At 43.6% G+C, this 21,539-nt stretch overlaps 3 protein-coding genes across 3 annotated transcripts; 2 read left to right on the top strand and 1 right to left on the bottom strand.

Annotated features, from left to right (window-relative positions):
• Window positions 1-5,700: 5,700 nt before the first annotated feature.
• Window positions 5,701-8,433, top strand: LOC115683811 (serine/threonine-protein kinase PCRK1). The gene is made up of 4 exons (XM_030608427.2): window positions 5,701-6,141; window positions 6,704-6,964; window positions 7,143-7,265; window positions 7,497-8,433. The coding sequence occupies exons 1-4, from the start codon at window positions 5,755-5,757 to the stop codon at window positions 8,064-8,066; spliced, it is 1,341 nt and encodes a 446-aa protein (XP_030464287.1). The 5' UTR covers window positions 5,701-5,754; the 3' UTR covers window positions 8,067-8,433.
• A 312-nt stretch (window positions 8,434-8,745) lies between these two features.
• Window positions 8,746-12,954, bottom strand: LOC115683812 (probable serine/threonine-protein kinase PBL9). Its single transcript, XM_030608428.2, has 7 exons — window positions 12,470-12,954; window positions 12,109-12,195; window positions 10,920-11,245; window positions 10,552-10,687; window positions 10,317-10,459; window positions 9,997-10,120; window positions 8,746-9,512 (listed from the first exon to the last, which is right to left on the bottom strand). The coding sequence occupies exons 2-7, from the start codon at window positions 12,158-12,160 to the stop codon at window positions 9,073-9,075; spliced, it is 1,221 nt and encodes a 406-aa protein (XP_030464288.1). The 5' UTR covers window positions 12,161-12,195; window positions 12,470-12,954; the 3' UTR covers window positions 8,746-9,072.
• Window positions 12,955-18,154: 5,200 nt separating this feature from the next.
• Window positions 18,155-20,752, top strand: LOC115683762 (glucan endo-1,3-beta-glucosidase-like). Its single transcript, XM_056310154.1, has 3 exons — window positions 18,155-19,250; window positions 20,130-20,409; window positions 20,495-20,752. The coding sequence occupies exons 1-3, from the start codon at window positions 18,171-18,173 to the stop codon at window positions 20,647-20,649; spliced, it is 1,515 nt and encodes a 504-aa protein (XP_056166129.1). The 5' UTR covers window positions 18,155-18,170; the 3' UTR covers window positions 20,650-20,752.
• Window positions 20,753-21,539: the final 787 nt, after the last annotated feature.

The following is a 21,539-nucleotide window of genomic DNA, read 5'->3' as shown; positions in this document are numbered from 1 at the left end:
TATTGGTTCACAAATATCACCCTGAATTCTTTGCAGGAATAAAGGGGATTCAAGATTAACCTTTGTTATAGAAGGTTTGGTAATGAGTTTTCCTTGTGAACAAGCTTCACAATTATAATCTTTGGACAACAATACCTTTGTATCCTTTAAAGGGTGCCCTTTTGTATTCTGAATTATTATACGCATCATTGAAGCACCAGGGTGACCAAGGCGATCATGCCATAATCCAAACTGATTAGGGTTTACTAATCTCCAGGATATGGTGGAGTAGGTTTCAACGGCCTTAATCATAACACAATACAAACCCATAGAAGAAGCTTCTAGCTTCTCATGGATGGTCTTCAGGCCCATCTTATAAGAGGTAATGCTAATATATTCTTTATTTTGCTGATAAATAGTCTCAATATGGTACCCATTACGGCGTACATCTTTGAAGCTAAACAGATTCCTTTTTGATCTACTGCTTAGAACACATCCTCAATATGCAGGATGGTGCCTTTTGGCAAAACAATTGTGGCATTCCCGAAACCATCAATAATCGGAATAGGACCTGATATTGTATGGACACGTGTCTTACGCAATGTCATACTCGAGAAAAAGTGTCTACTACGAAATATGGTATGTGTTGATGCACTATCAAGCAAACAAACATATTCCTTTTTCTCGATATTCTCCATTTGCATTTATGTTGACAACTTCAGGTATCAAGTATCATAAAATTTTCATATTAGTTATAGGGTCAAATAAAATTTCAAAATAATAAATATTATATCAGGTTCATAAGCATTTCATTGCATAACCATATTAAAGAACAATAAAAGGTAATACATTTAAAGAAAAGTAACTAGAAAAGAAATTATTAGAATCATAAAATTCGAAGTCTAAGTTGTCATCCACCAATCTGATGCTTCATCAAAGTTAATCAGAGGTCCTCAAAGAAATCAGAGACATCCAGGGATGCATTTGCTACTTCATGAGCAAGAGGAGTCCCACCAACAGAGATATTGTTGGCCTCAACAGTGGTTATGGCAGTAGGATTAATTTCAATGGCGTGAGATTCACCACCCTTGCCCCTATTTTTTAAAGATGCCTGGTATAGATCAACAAAGTGCTTTGGCGTACGACAAGTACGTGACCAGTGCCCAGTCATGCCACAGCGATGACAAATACTTTCATTAGTCACCTTCTTTTGCTTCTTTTCTTTGTCATGATTCGGGCCAAAGTTAGATTTCCTAGGGCGGTTAAATTTCTTGCCACCCCTTCAAGGATTATGTTCTTGCCTGCGCTTATAGCCCTTAAAATGGCTAGTATTTTTTTCAGAGTTAGCATGTGCTTCAGGCAATGCTTTTGACCCAGTGGGTCTAAGATCATGATTTTTGAGCAGCAATTCATTAGTTTGCTCAGCAGTGAGGAGCACAGAAATTAATTCAGAGTATGTGGCAAATTGACGCTGCCGGTATTGCTGTTGCAATACAATATTCGAAGCATGGAAGGTGGAGAAAGTTTTCTCTAACAGTTCCGCATCAGTGAGCTTGATACCGCATAACTCAAGCCGAGAAACAATATCAAATAAAGCGGAGTTATAGTCAGACACTGATTTAAAAATCTTGTAGTCTGAGATTTTGCCAGTCATATTGTGCTTGAGGGAGGATAACAGTCTTGGTATGATCATACCTATCCTTCAACCTCTTCCACAGGGTCTAAGGGTCTCGAACGGATAAATATTGAGTCTGCAGGCTCTCATGCAAATGACGACGAATAAAAATCAGTGCATTTGGTTTATCTTTTGCATTTGAGGTTCCGTCTTCTATAATTGCATTAGCGAGACCTTGCCCTTGGAGGTGCATTTCCATGTCAAGGCACCAGGATAGATAATTATTTCCACTCACTTCCAGGATGTGGAATTTGGGCTTTTCAATATTTGCCATAATTCTTGCAAAACAAATGAATCCTTAAATTAATTAGAAGGATTTCCAAATATCCAACGCCACTTCAGGAGGAGCAGAAGGATACTTTTAGATTGGAAATTGGCTTCAGGCCAAGAAAAAGAAAAATGAAGAATTGATAAGAGAAGATGAAGTATAAGTTGATTAATGAAAACAAAGAGAACACTTACCTTGCAAAAATTATTTACTCAGTTGGTAGATCTTCGTGCTGATAACGTGTTGTAAAATATTGCGTTGCAAGTATATGATAGAGAGAATAGATATTAAGTAGAGAAAGCAGATAAACACCAAAGATATATATTTTCTCTTTTCATTATGTTCTAATTTCTTACACAATGACCAAAACTAAACTCCTATTTATAAGAAAACAAGAATGCACATATCATTAATGTCAATGTATTGAATACATACATTGAATAGGGAGATGAACATTCATTGGAGATTGTACGTAGAATGTAGGTGACAAATGTACCATAATAGGTACATTGAATATAATGAATATTCATTCATGTATTTCATAACAAAAAGGACACTTTATATTGTATTAGGTAATAAATGAACAATAAGATGTATAAACAAGTCAGCTTTCTGGATGGGCTAAACACGTGATGTTTTTGTTTGGTCTTGGGAACGAAATGGGCCTGCCTCCGGCCCTGTCCTTTCCTTAAAGAGCTTGCCGCCACCTTCACTTTTTCCCTAATTACTTTCTCAAACTGCACACCGCTCCAAAATCCATAAAAAGAAAATTAGGACCACCTATGACTTGAGCTTTTAAATTGCGAAACCCAAATTTCATTTTTAGTCTAATCCGAAACACCGGAAAGAATTTTCAAAATTTTGAATTCGAAATTTAACATTTACAATCGCTGGTAATTTCCCGTCGTAATTTTCCAAGACTCGAATATTTGATTTTTGGAATTTTGGAGGGCGAATTATTAGCGCAAGTCAAGAAGCAGCAGAGATTCGACTAAAAAAAAAAAAAAAAGAAGCAGCAGAGAAGCGGAGGCGAATAGGCTGTTACTCTCCACTGCCCGCGTGCTATCAAAGGAAGGATTTTGTCGAGGACCGATCGCAAAAAAATTAAGCAAATGAGTTAATTTTATAAGTTTTTAATGAATTTACCCTTCTTCAAATATATTTAATTAGTATTTTGTTGAAAATTTTCATGAAAATCCAGAGTGCTCGCTAGACCTAATACCCTAAAAAAACCTCCAATTTAGCTCAAGTTCCAATCTTATCCTAAACTTTTTTTCGTTTTCATAAAAAAAATCATCAACTTTAGGTCCAGTCCCAATCTACTTAAACTTTTTTTTATCCCATAAAAAACCAACAACTTTAAGTTTAGTTCTAATTCTATCTAAACCTTTTTTTTTCATTAACCCTCCATCCATAATTGCCTTTAGTGACGTGGCATTTTCATGTCATTACTCTAGTTTTTTTCTCAAATTTCATATCGAAGAAGATGTACATTCATATTAGCCCAAACGTCGTATTATTATATCCAAAATTTGGGTAAAAATTGGAGCGATTATGGTTGGTTTACTTCAATTGCTCTTACTCGTAAGAGCGTCTTCATTCCATCATGCTCGAGATCTTCAATTTTGCGCTCAGTTTTCAATCTCTTGTGGTCGGAGAGCTCACGCTTGAGACACTAGGTTCGGAACGCTCGAACAGCTCGCGTTCGGGAGTTTTTATATCTCGGTTGTCAAGACAAATTTCGGACGGATGGTTAATGAGGACAGATTTGAGATTCAAGTAAAAGTTAGTGATTTTTTTTATGGTATAATAGAAACTAGAACTAAATTTTGAGGGTTTTGTACGGGATAAAAAAATTTAGGGTATAATTGAGATTGGACCTAAAATTGGGGATTTTATATGGTAGTAGGCCGTGCCTCCCTATGATAACCTCTTGGAAGAACAAAAGCTAATGGAGTAAAGACCCGATGGCTTCCGGGAAACGAATAGATCGATGGGTCATGATTCACTCCTCCCGGGGGCAGGACCGTATTGATGGTCGCGCTAAGCCTTTTTACCTTAGCAAGTTTGTAATTGTCGGCAATTATATCCCTCCTCCTGCTTTTGTGCATGCCACTCGCGGATGATGGTGGCTTGCTTGTTTTATAATCAAATCAAACGTGATGGTCACGCCCCCTCTTGCCCAATCTAGCAAAATCGCTGCTTCGACCGAGACCGTGTCTGATCAACTTCGGTAGACCACGCAGGCAGAATTGGAATCCTCTTATTTGAATTCTTTAATTTCCCACGAGAGTTCGGGGTCTTGTGATGTGAATTCCCCGAGCACGCCTTCTAGAATGAGAGAGACGGGGGAGAAAGAAAGCCCGCAGTGACGCGGTCGGACGTGACCGCTCCACTGTCCGATCCTTGGACCATGAACGATGAACTCGAGAACGGTTTTTTTAGTAGACCTGTCCAATGGGGTGAGCTAAATCGGGATGAAAATAGTCCGGCTCCAGAATTAACTAATTTTCATACACTACAAATTTAGCGTCTCATATCCGATCTAATCCATACTCACGTGCATACTTGACCCTACTTATATTGCTAAAACACTTTTATATATAACCAAATTTTAAAAAAAAAACACATACCCAAATTAAGATGAAAGAACGGATCGAGCGAGTGAGAGATCGAGTGAGGGCTAAAGAGAACGAAGAGAGCCATATAAGTGGATTGAGTCTAAATAAGATGTGAGTCAATTCAACACCGTATTAAATTCATTTATGATCCATAGATTTTGATCTAAACCAATTAATGAAATATATTCAATATAACTAACTCATATAACAAATTAACTCATCAATTACGAGTTAAGAAATGAATTTATGTCCCGCTCCGATGGGTCTAGCTTCCAGGACATACGAGCATCATGTCTGTGCATCATCCAACCAAGGCACGGTTTTTTTTTTTTTTTTCCCTTCGTTCGAAAACAAAGGCACGGGTCGATTAACTAACTTTCCGACAGGACTTGTCCACATTTCACCAGTTCTGCCGTTCAGCGAACGACGAGCATGGGGTGTGCGCATGGGGGGGGGCCATCGTTCTGTTGCCATGCCCGTACGGACCGCCGGGTCTCGTGGTGCGCTCTGACTCTCCCTTCGCTACACGACGCCGGCCCTTCCAACGGGACTTCACTGCGACCAAAAACCGAACCCCTGTTCCCATGTTTAAGAAACAAACCAAACCATGTTCCTTCCAAATTACCAACCCCCGCTCACCTACTCTCTCTACTCTCTCTCTCTGTCTTCTTGCTTCTCGTTTCCCACCAGACCACAGATTCCTCGCGATCCAATTTTTTGGTTTCGCAAGCGACGTATCCAGAAAGTCTAATCAAATTCGCGACTTAATTTTCTCGTGCCCTGTCTTCCTTTTCTCGCCTCTGTACTAACGTCTGAACTCCGAACATCGCGACAGCGACGCCATAATATTGCTAGTCTCTGGGTGTTCGCTTTCAAAGAGGTACGTCGGACCGCCCCTGAAGTATCCCGATTCGCCGATGGTGACAATGATAAAAAAAAGAAATCCAAAATGTTAACTGCTAGTGACCGGATTAAGACAAATAATTTGGAAGAGAAAAAGAGAGAGAGAGAGAAAATTGGGGGATAAATAATGGCCGCCAAGAATTCTAAATTCTAATGGGCATCGCAAAGCGCATACGACCCTGAAGGAGTTCGTTCATCCCCCTCGCACCTGCTTTGACTCTCTCTCTCTCTCTCTCTCTTCCTCCCTCTGCGTTGCGTTTGCGCCTGCTCGCGAGCGAGGAGGGAGGGAGGAGGGGGCGGGCGGGGAGATGAAGTGCTTCCACTTCACCAACGGAGAGCGGCGGGACGAGGAGGACGGCGGCGGCGGCGTCGCCTCCTCCAGGGCGTCCAGGGTGTCGTGGGCCCGCTCCTTCAGCGTCGCCTCCAGCACCGCCGACACCCGGCGGTCCGAGTTCGACTCCGATTCCAGGGACTTCGGGGACTCCGTGGCCTTCCACGAGCTGCTGACCGCGCGCCGCGCCAACGATCTGCGGGTCTTCTCCTTCGCGGAGCTCAAATCGGCCACCCGAGGGTTCAGCAGGGCCCTCATGATCGGCGAGGGAGGGTTCGGCTGCGTCTACCGGGCCGTCGTCGCGGACGGTAACGATTCGAGGGCGGACGTCGCCGTGAAGCAGCTGAATCGCAACGGCTTCCAGGCATGGATTTTCCTTTTCTGTTTTCTCGTTGCTCGTCATATCTGAGCTCTTCAATGCGCGATGTCCATGACTTGATGCTGTGTAGCGATGCCATTTTTACGTACTTAGCCTTAGAATTTGGTTATGAAGATCATTAGAGGCGATGTCAAGAGCGTGTTTTTACGCATCAAATCCGCCGGATATAAACCCAGGAACTGAATTTGCTCGCGTTTCGTAGAAAGCATTTGACGGAACTCCTAGTCTATTAGAGTCGCTAGTCGCTTCATCTTGTACAGCACCTGAAAGCTTCCGGTAAACAGTAAAAGTACTCACTGTGATATGATGTATCTTTCCATTCTTGCGACTGGAAAAATCAACAGTTGTGCGTATTGGCTGATTCTACAGTTGGTCGAGATTTTAATTGAGCAATTCAGACTACTTTATCTAAAAAAATTTCTATATTGTTACGAGTCGGATTATTTTCTCCTTCTGTAGGGCTTAATGTGGTTGGAATGCCTATGAAACTTGTAAGAGTCTAAGAACAGAACTGCGCTGTTTGACTGAAAGTATATCCGATATTCAGGGGCATAAGGAGTGGATTAATGAAGTAAATTTTCTTGGTGTAGTCAAGCACCCTAATCTTGTCAAGCTTGTCGGTTATTGTGCTGAGGACGATGAGAGGGGGATTCAACGCCTTTTGGTCTATGAACTCATGCGCAATAAAAGCTTGGAAGATCATCTCCTGGCTCGCGTGCCATCGCCTCTTCCTTGGAAAGTAAGGTTGAAAATCGCTCAGGATGCTGCTCGTGGATTAGCATACCTGCACGAAGAAATGGATTTTCAGGTACATGGCTCAAAAGCAATTTCAGATGCTCATGCTCTCACAGCAGCTTTCTTCCATATAAGTTTTGCTTGGAAAGAATGCTGTGAGAGAGGCAGGAATACTTGGGAAATGCATTACGCAGTAAAAGTGTTTTCCTACGCTGGCAAGTACATGTAATTTCGCTGCTTGCTTTATGCAGCTGATTTTCCGAGATTTTAAGACATCAAACATCCTGTTAGATGAAGACTTCAATGCTAAGCTCTCAGATTTTGGATTGGCTAGGCAGGGACCGGCTGAAGGGCTGAGTCATGTATCAACATCGGTAAGTCGAGCCATCTGTTTGTGGGATGTTCCTATCATTTTTTGCTGTGAGGACAACGAGAATGACAGCTTTTCTCAGAAAAACTTTTTGCTCTGCCACCATCACCAGTTTTCACTTGATTACTTATCACTCCATGGATAGCTAGAATATATTCGAAGTTTTTTACCATGAGAAGATAGTAGTACTCTTCAACTTCATTCTGTATCACTAACAAAATCCATTCTCTCTAAGGTTGTAGGAACAATTGGTTATGCAGCTCCAGAGTACGTGCATACGGGCCGACTGACTGCTAAGAGTGACGTTTGGAGCTTCGGGGTGGTTCTTTACGAACTCATCACCGGAAGACGGGCAGTGGAAAGGAACCTACCTCGGAGTGAACAGAAGCTTTTGGATTGGGTCAGACCCTATGTTTCGGATTCAAAGAAATTCCCCCTTATTCTAGACCCACGACTCGAAGGACAGTGTTGCATCAAGTCGGCTCAGAAACTTGCTTCTCTTGCCAATAAGTGCCTGATGAAGCAGCCGAAATCGCGTCCTAAAATGAGCGATGTGGTCGAGATGCTTGGGAACATCATCAGCGAACTATCCCCACAGGATGATGTTATTCCCGAACCAGTAGAAACTGAAGCTGAAGATGCGAAGGGAGAGGCTGCAGGGGAGACAGAGGTCGATTCCAATAAACAAGGAAACAGTAAGTCGAGGAAAGTGTTTGATATTAGAGAGATAGTCAACTTGAGAAACAAGTCCATAGGGAAGTTGGATTGGAGAAATTGGACTCCTGGATTGGTAAGAACTTGGTGACTCAATGTACCAATGTTTGTGTCATACGATACGAAATGCATGCGCATCTGTCCCATTGACATGGAGATCGTGAGAGATGCGAACAATTTCATCGTGATGTAGCAGTATTAGAGTTGTATATATACTGGAGGCCAACCCGTTCTTCAAATGCAAGCTGCATATTTCAATTTTCTCCTTATAGATCACCTCAGTTAACCACTGAAGATGACCTCTACTGTTGTCTAGCAATGACATCCCAGGAATATCAAGATGAGTGATGACTTGGGGATGAGACAGCTCCGGTTATCTCTTCACATGGACAAAACTCTGATCCAACAAGAAGCAGATGGATCGTCGTCAAGATTATTAAAATTGTCACTTTCAAGTATGATAGCGTTTTTCTTTCGTCGTCAGGACAAGCTGGTTGTCTTGGGCCAGCTTGTCTCATGTTTCCTTTTCGGCTTATTACTTGAACCCTTGCTGCATTATCAATCCTTGTGTAATGGATTTACATAAGAAATTAACATCGTTAATGCTGATAGGATTAGTGAGAACTTGGATGTTTTCCTGAAAAGCAGGCATCCGCATTGAAAGCTCGGAAACTCCGACTACAATTTCGCATGGAACATCTGGAAGCATTAATGTCAGAATCATTGCATCTGAGGTTATTTCTTCCATATCAAAAAATTGCAAGATAATATGGAAAAAGACAACAAGTTACAAGACCAATACGAACCCATCCCGAAGAGATTGATCGAACAGAATACATCTCAAACCATATCAAAACAAGCTTTTATATAACAGCATTTCGCTTTTTCTACCGACAGCCAAACTGAGCGCTAAGACTGAGATGTGATCTTTCAGAGATACAACATTAGCAGCTGCTTCGTGTTACCCTATATTAGCTTAAAATGGCTCCAAAAAGATTCAACAAATACATTAGCCCAAGAACTGTACAGAAACAGAATGGCGTCAGATAGGTGCCCTGAAGGTCACAAGAGAAGACACTTGCGCCCCCTCTGTCCTTCTATGCGTAAAGAGGGGAAGCGGAAGGCCTCGGGTACGCAACAGCTCTTGTTCGAGTGCTCGCATCATCGGCACTTCGTCTGCGAATTCTCTGCCCGCCGCATGGTCTGCCGTTACCAGCATTTTCGCTTACCTTGGACTCCTGAAGCTGTTCCAGCTCTGTGACCACCTCGTCCATGCTAGGCCTGAACTTGGCATCCATGGATAGGCATCGCAGAGCTACAGTTGCCGTCTTGTGGGCCTCTTCCATGCTGTACTGGCCCTGAAGGCGATTGTCCAGCACTCGGAAGACTTTGCGTTTGTTGGACAAGTAGGGCTTGGCCCATTCCACAAGGTTGTGCTCCCCAGATGGACGGTTCTTGTCGACCGCTCTCCTGCCAGACAACATCTCTAGCAGGACCACCCCGAAGCTATACACGTCGCTCTTGGAAGTTAGATGACCTAAAAGAGGTGAAAAGAAATGTGCAACCAATTACAGGGGACAAAAAAGATCAAAGCATTGAATCAACCGTCGTAGAAGATTCCCTAGATGACCAAATTTATCAACCAGTTTCGAGCCCCAATAGAAGTCCGAAACAGAATCGATGCAATTAGAAGTTTCAAAAGGACAACTCTCCCATGATGTGGACGTAGTCATAGCACTTCTGCAAAGGTACTCAATTGAAGATGAAAATGGTAAAGAGTTGTTATCTTCGCTTATTTTGGATGGCTAGGGGCTTTGACTAACCTTTATGACTTGAAGTCTAGACATTTTCTGAATAGACTCGTTCACATGCAAATACAGTATTGCTTAGCTAGTGATGGTGGGGTTTGACTAATCCGCTATGAGAGTGGGCAAGTTGCATTGGGTAGATTGACACAAGCAAGAAGCTCGAACTGGACACCCAAAGTTTGTTACTAAGAGAGTTATGACTTTCAACATTACCTGTGGCAAGATATTCAGGGGCGGCATATCCATGAGTCCCCATGACTCTGGTCGAGACATGACTTTTATCACCGGTTGGACCATCCTTGGCCAAACCAAAATCAGAAAGTTTTGCATTGTAATTCTGCCATTATGCAATAATGCTTTTTAAATGTTGAAAAACAATTAGACCGTCAAAAACACGAATAAGGAGCAAAAACATCAATTGGCATCAGCCATGCATAAGATATTAACGAAGACATTAACCCAGAATATAGTAGCAAGAGACAGTAATTACTATTGTTCTACAAGAAAGTGACACCCATTTTAAATTCCCATACCGAATCGAGAAGGATATTGGAAGTCTTGAAATCCCGGTATATCACTTTGGCCTGAGCGCTGTGAAGAAAGGCCAGCCCCTTTGCAGCACCATGCGCTACCTTTAACCGAAGGTTCCAAGACAAAGGTTGGAAATATGATCCTCCTGATATACCAAAAGTTTTTACATGTCAAAATAATATCAACAAAAGCAACATTTGCTCAGCAATATGAGTGGGACAGGAACAAATAACTCACTCCTAAATAAATGGTTTTCCAAGCTACCGCGAGGCATAAATTCATACACCAGAAGTCGATGCTCGTCCTCCAAGCAGTACCCAATCAACCTCACCAGATGAGGATGATAAAGCTGCCCCAAATAATTAACTTCTGCCTACATGATCAAGATTACCAGTATTAGCACACAACAGATCCGAGACCCACTTTGATCAACACAACTAGGGGAACAAAAAGCTCAACATTATTGTGCTCGCAAAATGTTTGGAATATGAAGCTTGAAATTGCACCACTTCTAATGAAGTTGGAATTCGTATCTAAGTTGTCCGTCTCATTCACATCACCAGCTGTGTTACCTAGTTTCTCAAAGAAGGGAAAGCTTGACTCACCAACCACTCTCTATGACCTTGAAAACTTTCTTGGTTGAGCCTCTTCACTGCAATGACCATACCAGTTCCAGCTTTTGCCGCAGCAAAAGAATTCTCATCAATCCAACCTTTGAAAACTGAGCCAAAACCACCTTCCCCCAGAACACTATCGGGGCGGAAGTTCCGAGTAGCCATTCTGAGGTCGGCATAGCTAAATCTCTTCACATTTGACGACTGCAAAATCTCACCCTCACTCCTCGGAGTCAGAGGCGCCAAAACTGATGAGGCCTTGCTCCCATTACTGCTCAGATCATTCTCGCTGGTGCCAATGCTTTTCGTATTTGTGCCTGCGCATGAAATATTCTCTATTATATGCAAAACAATACAAAGTCTACTCGCGGAACTTTCAATAAAACTCTCCTGATATTGGCGGAACTACTAAGTGCGCGTCGGTATACCCAAGTGAATTCGGCAGGTTTCAGCAGGCATTGCAACTTCAACATAATCGACAATTCCCAGCAAAAAGGGGAAGGAAAAATTATTCATCTCTTCTGCAAGAGATATAGAAAGGAGAAAACTTTTCTGTGTCTTATTTTTTATCAGTAACATGTAGAGTTTTAGGACCATCAATTAACCAGAACACATAAAGAAATCTATGTCACGTCTAATCCAAGGAAATAATTGGTCTGTGAGGTTTCCCCTATCAACTCTTCAACTCAATTCAACTTGATATGCCAACAAGTACTTTACTGTTTCGCTCTACTTCCATTAGAATTTTTCAAGACAACATAGGAAGTTTTAAAGGCTCAGAGCTTGCTTCGCCTAAGTCCACGGGGCATTCATACTAGAGGAAGTCTGAGGTGAAAAAGAGTATCCAACATAGCACTACCTGCCTAGAAAGAGCACTTAGAAACTGGTCAAACTATACAACCACTCCCACTTAAACAAAATTGTACATATATGTACTGATAGCCATAAATTCCACTCCATCCCCACCACATCGAAATAAAATAACATTAATAGACAGCACGAAGCTGAAAAATTAGTTAGTAAGGAAAGAAGAGATCTTATAGAAAGTGAAGACCAGAAAAGAAAAAGGAAGAAGAATTCAGCTGCATCTAGCAGCTTGCAGCTACTACGCAATCTGCACTCAATTGGCAACGTAAATGAGAAACAGAAAACAAAAGAGCGTGACCGAAAAATCTAGTACCTGTGTGACATGGGCTCTCAGCCTTGATTCGAGCGCTCAAGCAAATCCCCATCGAAACCCAATTTTGAGAATCACTTCCCCTCCCGCCTACAGATCACAAAAGCATTCCTTTACACAGAGAAGGTTACAAACCAATAGCTACCAAAGCTCAAGAACGAAACGAAGCAGATCTGAGGTCTGAAAGAGGAAAGGGGGTTTCGCATGCAGACCCAATTTGAAAATTAACGAGACGAACGAAAAACTAAACCTGCTCTCACCTCACCTCAGCTCAAGCAAACTAGAATTTCAACAACGGAAGACGAGAGAAAGCTATATCATGAACAAAGAGAAGGGGCGAGGAAGGAGGAGGAAATGAACAAACCCTTTCACCAGAACTCTTTAACTGATTGCCCACCCACTCTCTGCAGACCCAGTACAGAAGCAGCCGCGGGAGGAAGAAAAGAGTGTGGCTTTCTTGTTCCGTATGAAGCTTTTGCAGCTCAACAAGACCTCAGAGAGAGAGAAGAAGAAGAAGAAGAAGAAGAAGACCACCTTTGCAGCAGGACAAGCTAGTTAGCTTACACCTTACAGCTCGTTTTGATTAATGCAGCAGCTCGAACGAGAGCGAGAGAGAGAGAGAGAGAGAGAGAGAGAGGGGGGGGTGGGTTGGGAGAGTAGCATTAATGGCGGGTTGGCCCCGCTTCTTCTAATCTCTGAAAAAAACTCTTCCTTTTTCTCTTTATTTAAACTCTCTCGCTCGCTCCTGCTCGAGAACTAACGAGCGAGCAATGGCAGAGTCAAGTCAGAGCAGATAAGCCTGCACGGGCTGCTGCCATCCTAAGCCGTCCGATCCGATTTCTTCCCCCAGTCCCCTCCCATTTCACCACTCGACTCCCGAACAAAAACAAGAAGAGGAAAAACACGAGGCTTTGCGTTGACGTCTCTTTCGCCATCCAATTTGGCTTTGGACAAAGAAGAATAAGACATTGGGAACACATAACCGACAACCTCGAAAGACCTTTCTCTCTCGGCTACAGTACCGCAACCCAGCACAGTAGTTACATGTTTCCTTTGGTGTACTTAAATCTTGACCCTTTCAACGTAATTAAGAGGTCAATTGTTAATCATAAACGGGTCACCAACCTCACCCCCTCGTGGAAGAAAAACGCTCCTTCCAGCTATCGATTCCGCCATACTTAGCTGGAAAGCCGGAGCTCATGATGAACGTATTTCCAAGGTTTCAACGCGATGAAAGGGTCACGTGTTTGAATACTTTTGCCAGGAAAGAAAAGGAGACATTTGCTGATCCTAGATGATAGAATGAAACTGACCTGAATCTCCTCCATTTTCTAGCGAAGAGAAGCCTAGGGAATGATCAGCACCTGTATAATAAGCAATATTTCCAAATGGGTCACTAACTGTTAGCTAAACAACGACTTTAAAATTACTGGCAACAACAAAAAAAAATAAAGATTTAGGACTAATGAAGTCGGTCGATTAGTTAAGTTGACGAGTACTAGGATTGCTCCCGGCATCTTACAAGTATAAGATTTTTAGTTACGGAAAGTTACTCTTCTAGAATATCGACATGCTAAAAGAGAAAAATGTAATAGCTTGGTTTCTTCAGCAATTACAGAATGGAAGATTAGCAAACTCACATCGTCCATATCACCGTGCATGCAAAATTTCCACAGAAATTTCGAGCGAATACTTTGGGTCCCTTTTTAATGCCCGGATGCCCTTAAATTGAACTTGTCGGGTTGCGTTCGATCCTATCCACGAGTCGCGTTAGCAAGCAAGACACCTCGATGGCTTTCCAACATCCGCAAATTGATGCAGAAGTACTGCTTCGGAGTGCGATCAGCGCTCTCGGAGCGAGCTTTGCGGATTTGCTTTACAAGCAAAGGTTAGAATAGAAGGGCAGGAAGTAAGCAGCACGTGGGGCACGTAAGGACGAAGGACAGCCGAGCTACGTTGGGAAACCCCTTCGTCGTTTATCGTAATCCGGATTAGTCACGTGTTTCGGAGACCTTTTTGTCAATGACCTTCCAGAAAAACACGGACCCGTGCTCCTCCTCACGATCGGGGTGCGGCCGATTTCTTTTTACTCATTGAACGAACGTCGGTTTGCAGATTCCACCGTCCTTAAAGGACGGTCGATCATCAAGCTCAGCTCAGGCTGGCCATTCGAGTTAAGGACATTGACCAGATTTAGATGATGTCAGTTGATCATTCGAGTTAAGGACATTGACCAGATTTAGATGATGTCAGTTGATTTGCCAAACGTGTGAGTCGAAAATGAGCCGACTCAAATTGATCAATTTAATATGTTTTTTTGACCCATTTTTACGTAAAATATTCAACCTAATACATATCACTAAAATACATTAAGATGAGAAGATGAGAGCAAGGCATGAGCGAGGGCAAGATCGAGTAAGAACGAGAGAGAAAGAGAGTCGTGGAGGTGGATTGGGTCTAAATAAATTGAACTCATATTATTTTTTGCTTTACCAATCTAAATCCATTTATCGAATATAGTTAACCCATATAACTATTGAGATACACGTGTGAGCTGTGCTAGAGAAGTCTCACGTCGAAAAATTGGTGTAGCGTGGAATAGTCAATATATCTAAGTTAGCCTATAACTCATTGGTTTAAACTTTTGAGTGAAGGTAAGTTCAACTTACTCGAACTTGGGCTCTTTCTTAGCGACCTCAAGTATTGGGCGTTTACTACGCCCTCCCAACAATAGCAACTCAATCTGTGAAATATGGGTTAAAAAAATGAGTTTATGACACATTTTGATAGGTCTAGATGTCTGACGAAATACAAATCTCAAAAAACAGTAAATCACTTTAAATTTGGCAAAAGTTATGTAGGAAAAATACTCGTGAACTTTCCCGAAACGGGGCTCCCGTGTGATTTGTTCCTTTGCCAAGATTTTGCAAATCTACCAACTCAATCAGACTTTTGGCCCCCTCAATCAGTGACAGTCGCATTCATTCCGTCCAAGGAATCGCTTCTATTTACACGGCAGACCGTGATGTAGGATGGAATCTCGACTAGAAATAAAAAGAGGTTGGATTTTCATGGATCTTAATATTTAGTGTCACATCGAATCATTATGAGCAACGTTTAGAGGACGGTACTATTACTTTCCATACATGGAGATATGTGGTGAGGAAGGTACCGTCACTTTGTGAAAAGTAACGGTTCTGTCCTCCAAGCATTTCTCAATCCTCTTTTACTATCTTTCGATAGAAGATGGCGAAGGTAGTTTGCCCTTGCAGATCTAGTTTTCCCACAAAAGAGCTCGTTCCTTATGTATGTACCGTAATACGAGGTAAGAGAATCCTTCACTTTTTCACTTCTAGGGATCACAGTCCTTTTCTTCTTCGAAATAATCTCAATGATACATCTATGGAAATATTTCGAATAAGATGATTTTTGCCAAATTCCCATTTGAGCAAGCAAAGGGAACAGGCAAAGAATATTAATATTTTGCAAATCGATCGAATTCACCACAAGAGCTTACGTGAAATTTAATTTAAAGTGGAGACTAATTCATCATGTGGTCATTCAATTAAAGAAGTTTTCATTGGGTTTTACTGGCATAACAGTCTTTTGGGCTATTGTGAAAATAACAACTTGTTGTGAGTTACAAATTATTGAATGAGTGAACCCCACAATAATTTATAATTATTTGTTGTTTGGTTTTTTGTGGTTCGGAAGAGACTGTTATTCTCACAGTAATTAAAGGCCATCACTCAATCATTTCTCATTTTTCTTTCACCAGCGAATTCGCTCCACATGTAAATCCTACAAATCCGACAATACACGGGAATTGATGGTGACGTAAATTGGACATGAAATTGGGGCTCGCATGCACCAGATGCAGCGACGTTACATGCATTGCACCCGACATACAAACTGATCATGGACGTGACTTTAGCCAACTCGTGACTTTTAGCTCGGCTCAAGTCAAGAGTCAACTTTGTTGGCAGCTTCTTGAGCCCTCCTCAGGTTACACAGACACCCGCGACGGTGCCTAAAACCGAAGAAATCCGTGAAACCAACGAAACCATCAGCCCCTGGGTTATGGGGTGGGTATCGGAGGTCGCAAGATAAGTTCCGAGTTCTGAAAAAGCTTTGCATCCGACATGGTTGTTTCCGGGATTTGTGGCCCTAACCACCTTTTACACCCCGTACGAGGTATCCTGTAAAATAATTAAAATAGTTCCCTGCCCTTTTTTTTTATCACAAATCTTTTGTAAAAGTGAGAAACACAATTTGACCAACTAGGTCATTAGATTACTCTTGGTTTAGCGTAAGTACCTATTATTTCCTCGTAGCACGCGTGTCCCAGCAGAATAGCAAGATCATGTCTATATTGGGCCCTTAATTCGGAACGCTGACGGGCCGTCGCCTAGGAAGCAATTTTCTGTGGGCCTAGGAAGCGATACAAAAGTGAGAAAAATCAGCCCTGGAAAGATGTTGCTCCAGTTGGATATTAACAGTTTGAGAAAATTTCAAATAAGGGCATGAACTGCCATCATTTTCTCAAATAAGAATTTGAAGTGAACCTTGACTCAAATGAGGATTTGAAGTGCCCTCGTTTTCTCAAATAAGGCCCTGAAATGGATATCATCTCAAATAAAGACTTGAAATGGCCATATCGGTTTCAAAGAAGGGCCTAACTTCACTAGCCGAAGGGCATTTTTTGTCATTTACTTTTTCTGAATTTTTTTTTCCTTTTTCTTTTTCCTCTTCCCTCCGCCGGCCATCACCGAGGCCTGGTGATGGCTGGCGGAGGTCGCCGGACTCAGGCAAGATGCCAGCGAGGGTCACCTTGCCCTCACCTAGGCTGAGCGAGCAAGGGTGACCTTCGCTAGATTTGGCAAGGACAACCCTCGCCCTCGCTAGCCCAGGCCGCTGGTGTTGGGCAAGGGTTGCCCTTGCCTGGTCTCGCCAATTCAGGCCAAAAGTCTTTAATTGAAACGATTTAGCCATTTCAAGCTTTCGTTTAAAACAAGGTCCACTTCGGGCCCTTATTTGAGGAAATGATGGCATCTCAAGCTATTATTTGGAATTTTCCCTAATGGTAAATAACCTATATTGGGTAAAAAAAAAAAAAAGGGGTACGTGAAGTCATCGTGCCTAGAATCATCAACTTTAGAACATAGCAGTGAAATAAAATGATTTATCACGACGAACGGAAATGCACGCTCTCAAAAGGAGCATTTTTCTCCAAGAAGAGAATGGAAACAAAAAATGCTTTCACGGAAGAAACGGTAAACGTTTTCTCAAATCAAAAAGCCTTGGCGGTGGCCGCCAGACGGGCCTTTTTGTTTTCCATGGATTTCTTTTTTGGTGGTGCGGTGCTGATTCGCTGTCCATCGAGATCAAATTCTTAAAAAAAAAAAAAACGACCGTTGCGTTAAGAAACCGCTCCCCCTAGGGATGGTATTTGTAAATTTTAAAGGTCGGGATGTTTTTTTTAAGGACCCTTTGAAAATGGATTCTCAATATATCTCAGGTGCCGCCGTCAAGATTAAAAAATAAGGTAAAAATCTCGTCCGTTATTTATATTATATAATTTATAACAAAAGGCGTAGGAAAAAAAAGTAAATGTCACTTCAAGATCCGTCATTCGACGAAGAAGCATATGTAATAACTGGCTTCGAGCTCGAATCCTTGCGACAAATGAACTCGACACAACAGCAAATACCACGTAGGGCTACTCCTCCAAATCCACAGTCATTGCTCGCATAAATGCACGACGATCCTCGTCACCAAATTTTTAACATGAGCTGCCGACTGCTCTCCCTCACGTTAACCCCCACCAACCACCGTACCGCAAGTTAGAAGGCGAGCGCGTTCAGTCCACGGCTCCATCGCCCCACGTACACTAGCGCGCGTGGGTACCACCCATCCGTACTCCACGGCCCACTTTTATGGAGCGCGTGTACCGCACTTCCCTCCTACCTTTGCTTTGCTCTCTGCTCTGCTCTTCTTCTGCGTCGCTTTGATAAGTTTCAACCTCATCCATCTGACACACACTCTCTCTCTCTCTCTCTCTCTTCATGTCCTCCACGAATCGCACTGCGGGACTGATCATGATCATGGCCAAACTCGTCCCTCTCGCCACGGCCGTCCTCTTCCTGTCCGTCACTTGTCCCCATCTCTCCCGCGCCGCGTACCCCATCGGCGTCAACTACGGCACCGTCGCCGACAACCTCCCCCCGCCATCCCAAGTCGCCGCCTTCCTCAAGTCCAAGACTACCATCGACCGGGTCAAGCTCTTCGACGCCAACCCCGACATCCTCCGCGCCTTCGCCGGCACCGGCATCGCCGTCACCGTCACCGTCGGCAACGGCGACATCGTCTCCCTCTCCAAGCTCCCCGCGGCCCAGTCCTGGGTCGCCGCCAACATCTTGCCGTTCTACCCCCAGACCCTCATCAACTGCATCGCCGTCGGCAATGAGATCCTCGCCACCTCCGACAAGACCCTCATCGCGCGCCTCTTGCCCGCCATGAAGGCCCTGCACTCGGCCCTCCAGGTCGCGAACGTCACCAACGTCCAGGTCACGACACCGCACTCGCTCGGGATACTCTCGTCGTCGGATCCTCCGAGCACCGGCCGGTTCCGCCGGGGGTACGACCGGGTCATATTCGCTCCGATCCTGGATTTCCACCGCCAGACGAAGTCCGCCTTCATGGTGAACCCGTACCCGTTCTTCGGGTTCTCCGCCAAGACCCTGAACTACGCGTTGTTCAAGCCGAACGCCGGCATCTTCGACGCGGCGACGGGGATAAACTACACGAACATGTTCGACGCCCAGATGGACGCGGTCTACTCGGCGATGAAGAAGGTGGGTTACGAGGACGTGGAGATCTCGGTGGGAGAGACGGGGTGGCCCTCGGTGGGCGACCCCAACCAGCCGGACGTGAACATGGAGAACGCGGTGTCGTACAACGGGAACCTGGTGAGGCACGTGAACTCCGGGAAGGGAACGCCGTTGATGCCGAACAGGACGTTCGAGACTTACGTCTTCGCGCTGTTCAACGAGGACCTGAAACCGTCGACCTCGGAGCGGAACTACGGGCTGTTCAAGCCGGATCTGACTCCGGTTTACGACGTCGGCATCATGAGAAACGAACCGGTAAATGCTGTTCCTTAAACCCTTTGCAAATCTCGCTTTATTAACTGGGACTGGGTGCGTGATTATAGAAATATTTAAGAGTAAAAGTGGGCTGAAACTGATAATATGAAGGCTGGTTTTGACGATGGTTGAACTTCCGTATTATACTGACTTGGTTAACATGGCGAGGCCGAGGGCATTAATTGACTGGGAATGTTGACGGTACATTTTCTGGGATTTCAGGAGGAAATGGGAATGTGTTTTTTGGTTAACTGACCTGTAAAAATTACTACATAAGCTTTTAATTTATTCAATATAATCTTTGAATTTTAATATAATACTTTAATATAGTTTATGAATTTTTCGCACCTATTCGATTTAGTTTCTATAAATTAAAAGTTTAGAAATCAAATTATATGTTAAATTAAAATTTAGAGGCTGTTTATATTATTATCTCTAGAAAATTCGATTGTCGTCGTCGTCGTCGTCTACGTTTAGAGGAGATTGGCGTTGCGTGTCCCTGAATTTGTTTTCTCCTTTAGTTATCTGGTCTGTGGGGCTCTGACAAATAAAAGACGTCTTTTGCTTCGAAGCACGTGTCCGTCACAGAAAGAGACGTTGGCTCTTGGGTCCAGCTTCGCTTTGCCCAGAATGTCCTCACTCTGTTACCACATTTACATTTACTGGAGGGCATATTAGTCCATAATAATTATGTAATCGTTAAAAACAGAATCTCGCGCCATTTGTCAAAAACTGACGTTCCTGACAAAGACAGGAACATTATCAGCTGACAACGTTCGAAAGTTTTTTAAAATCAGCTGCAGCCCGCATGTGCTTTGCTTGGAGATCTAAGCCGGCCATTTCGATTACCCTTTTCGTTTTTGTGTGGGGTGATGACAGGCTAGTGGACCCGGTCCGACGGCCCCGCCAGCGAGCTCGGGCAAGAAATGGTGCGTGCCGCGGTCGGACGCGAGCGACCAGGCGCTGCAGGCGAACATCGACTACGTGTGCGGCGCCCAGGTGGACTGCAAGCCCATACAGGCGGGCGGGGCCTGCTTCGACCCGGACACGGTGCGGTCGCACGCGGCGTACGCCATGAACGCCTACTACCAGGCCTTCGGGGGGCACGACTACGACTGCGACTTCGGGAAGACCGGGACGATCACGGCCGTCGATCCCAGTACGTCCTCCTCGATCCCCGTGCTTTTAAATAAAGAGATAAAACATAACCGCGGTTATTTGGGCTAAGTTGGTGGACGTGGCAGGTTACGAGGCGTGCGCGTATCCCGAGGGTGCTGGGAGCGTGAGAGTGGAAGAGAAGAAGTCGGTGACGGGAGGATCGAGGAGCCCGTATTGGAAATCCCAAGAGTTGTTTATGGGAGGATGTTGCTTTTTGTTCGCACACTTTGTATTTATGTGAAGAGACAAAAAAGGAAATTTGAACGTTACACTTACACCCGCTTTTTTTGTGATGGGAGCAAATCGCGGTTTTATATAATAACGTTTTATTTGGCTTTTAGGGACGTAATTGGGCTTAATTTCCTTAAAAAACTCCAAACTTCATGTGTAATTTCAAATCTGTCTCAAACATTTTTTTGTCTCGTAAAAAAGATCACAAACTTTCATTTCAAATCCAATTCTGTCATAGGTTAATTTATGTCCGAAATGTTGACAAATTTTTTCTAACTTGTCATCTACGTGTCATCCTCTTTTTCCACGTCAGCTCGGGTTGATATTTTCTTTCTTTCTTTTTTGTTTTTTCATTCTCTTCTCCCTTTCACTTTTTGCCATGGACAACATGGTTTCTAAATTATCAGCTTCAGCTTCTCATCCTACGCCTTCAACCTCTTCACTTGAATCTCCAAATCGTCCACAATCTTCCAAGTATGGTTGAACACTATCCCATGGTTAGGCGACACTAGTCCAAGTTGCTATCCTATGCTTCTTCTGCATCTCCATTGCCCTCTCGTTAGCAATCGACGACAACACCTCGTACAAGCCCGACCTCACTTCCTTGTTCTTGGCATCGTCGGGATTGAGCTCAAGGCCCAGCATGTTGAAGTTGCGGTCCACGTCGCTGGTGCTGTTATCGTAGGTCCTCAACAAGCCTTCATAGGTGAGCCCCTTTTCGTTGTCAATGTACTCGCCCTAGGTCTTGAACTTGACCCTTGGGTTCACGGCCACCACAAATGCGGCCATTTCCTCCCTGTTGAGCCCTCCATCACGGTTCCCTTCAAATGCTGGAGAATTCGCTTCACCTTCTCCGATCTGCTACCTGTGGTCGTTATTTTAGTCCGAGAGTTTCATCAG

This window comes from Syzygium oleosum, unplaced genomic scaffold (assembly GCF_021117445.2).
Source record: "Syzygium oleosum isolate NSW1041296 unplaced genomic scaffold, Sole_v2.1 Sole_v2.03, whole genome shotgun sequence".
NCBI lineage: Eukaryota > Viridiplantae > Streptophyta > Magnoliopsida > Myrtales > Myrtaceae > Syzygium > Syzygium oleosum.
Note: the sequence above shows the minus strand (reverse complement) of the source record. Positions and strands in the feature narration are given on the sequence as shown.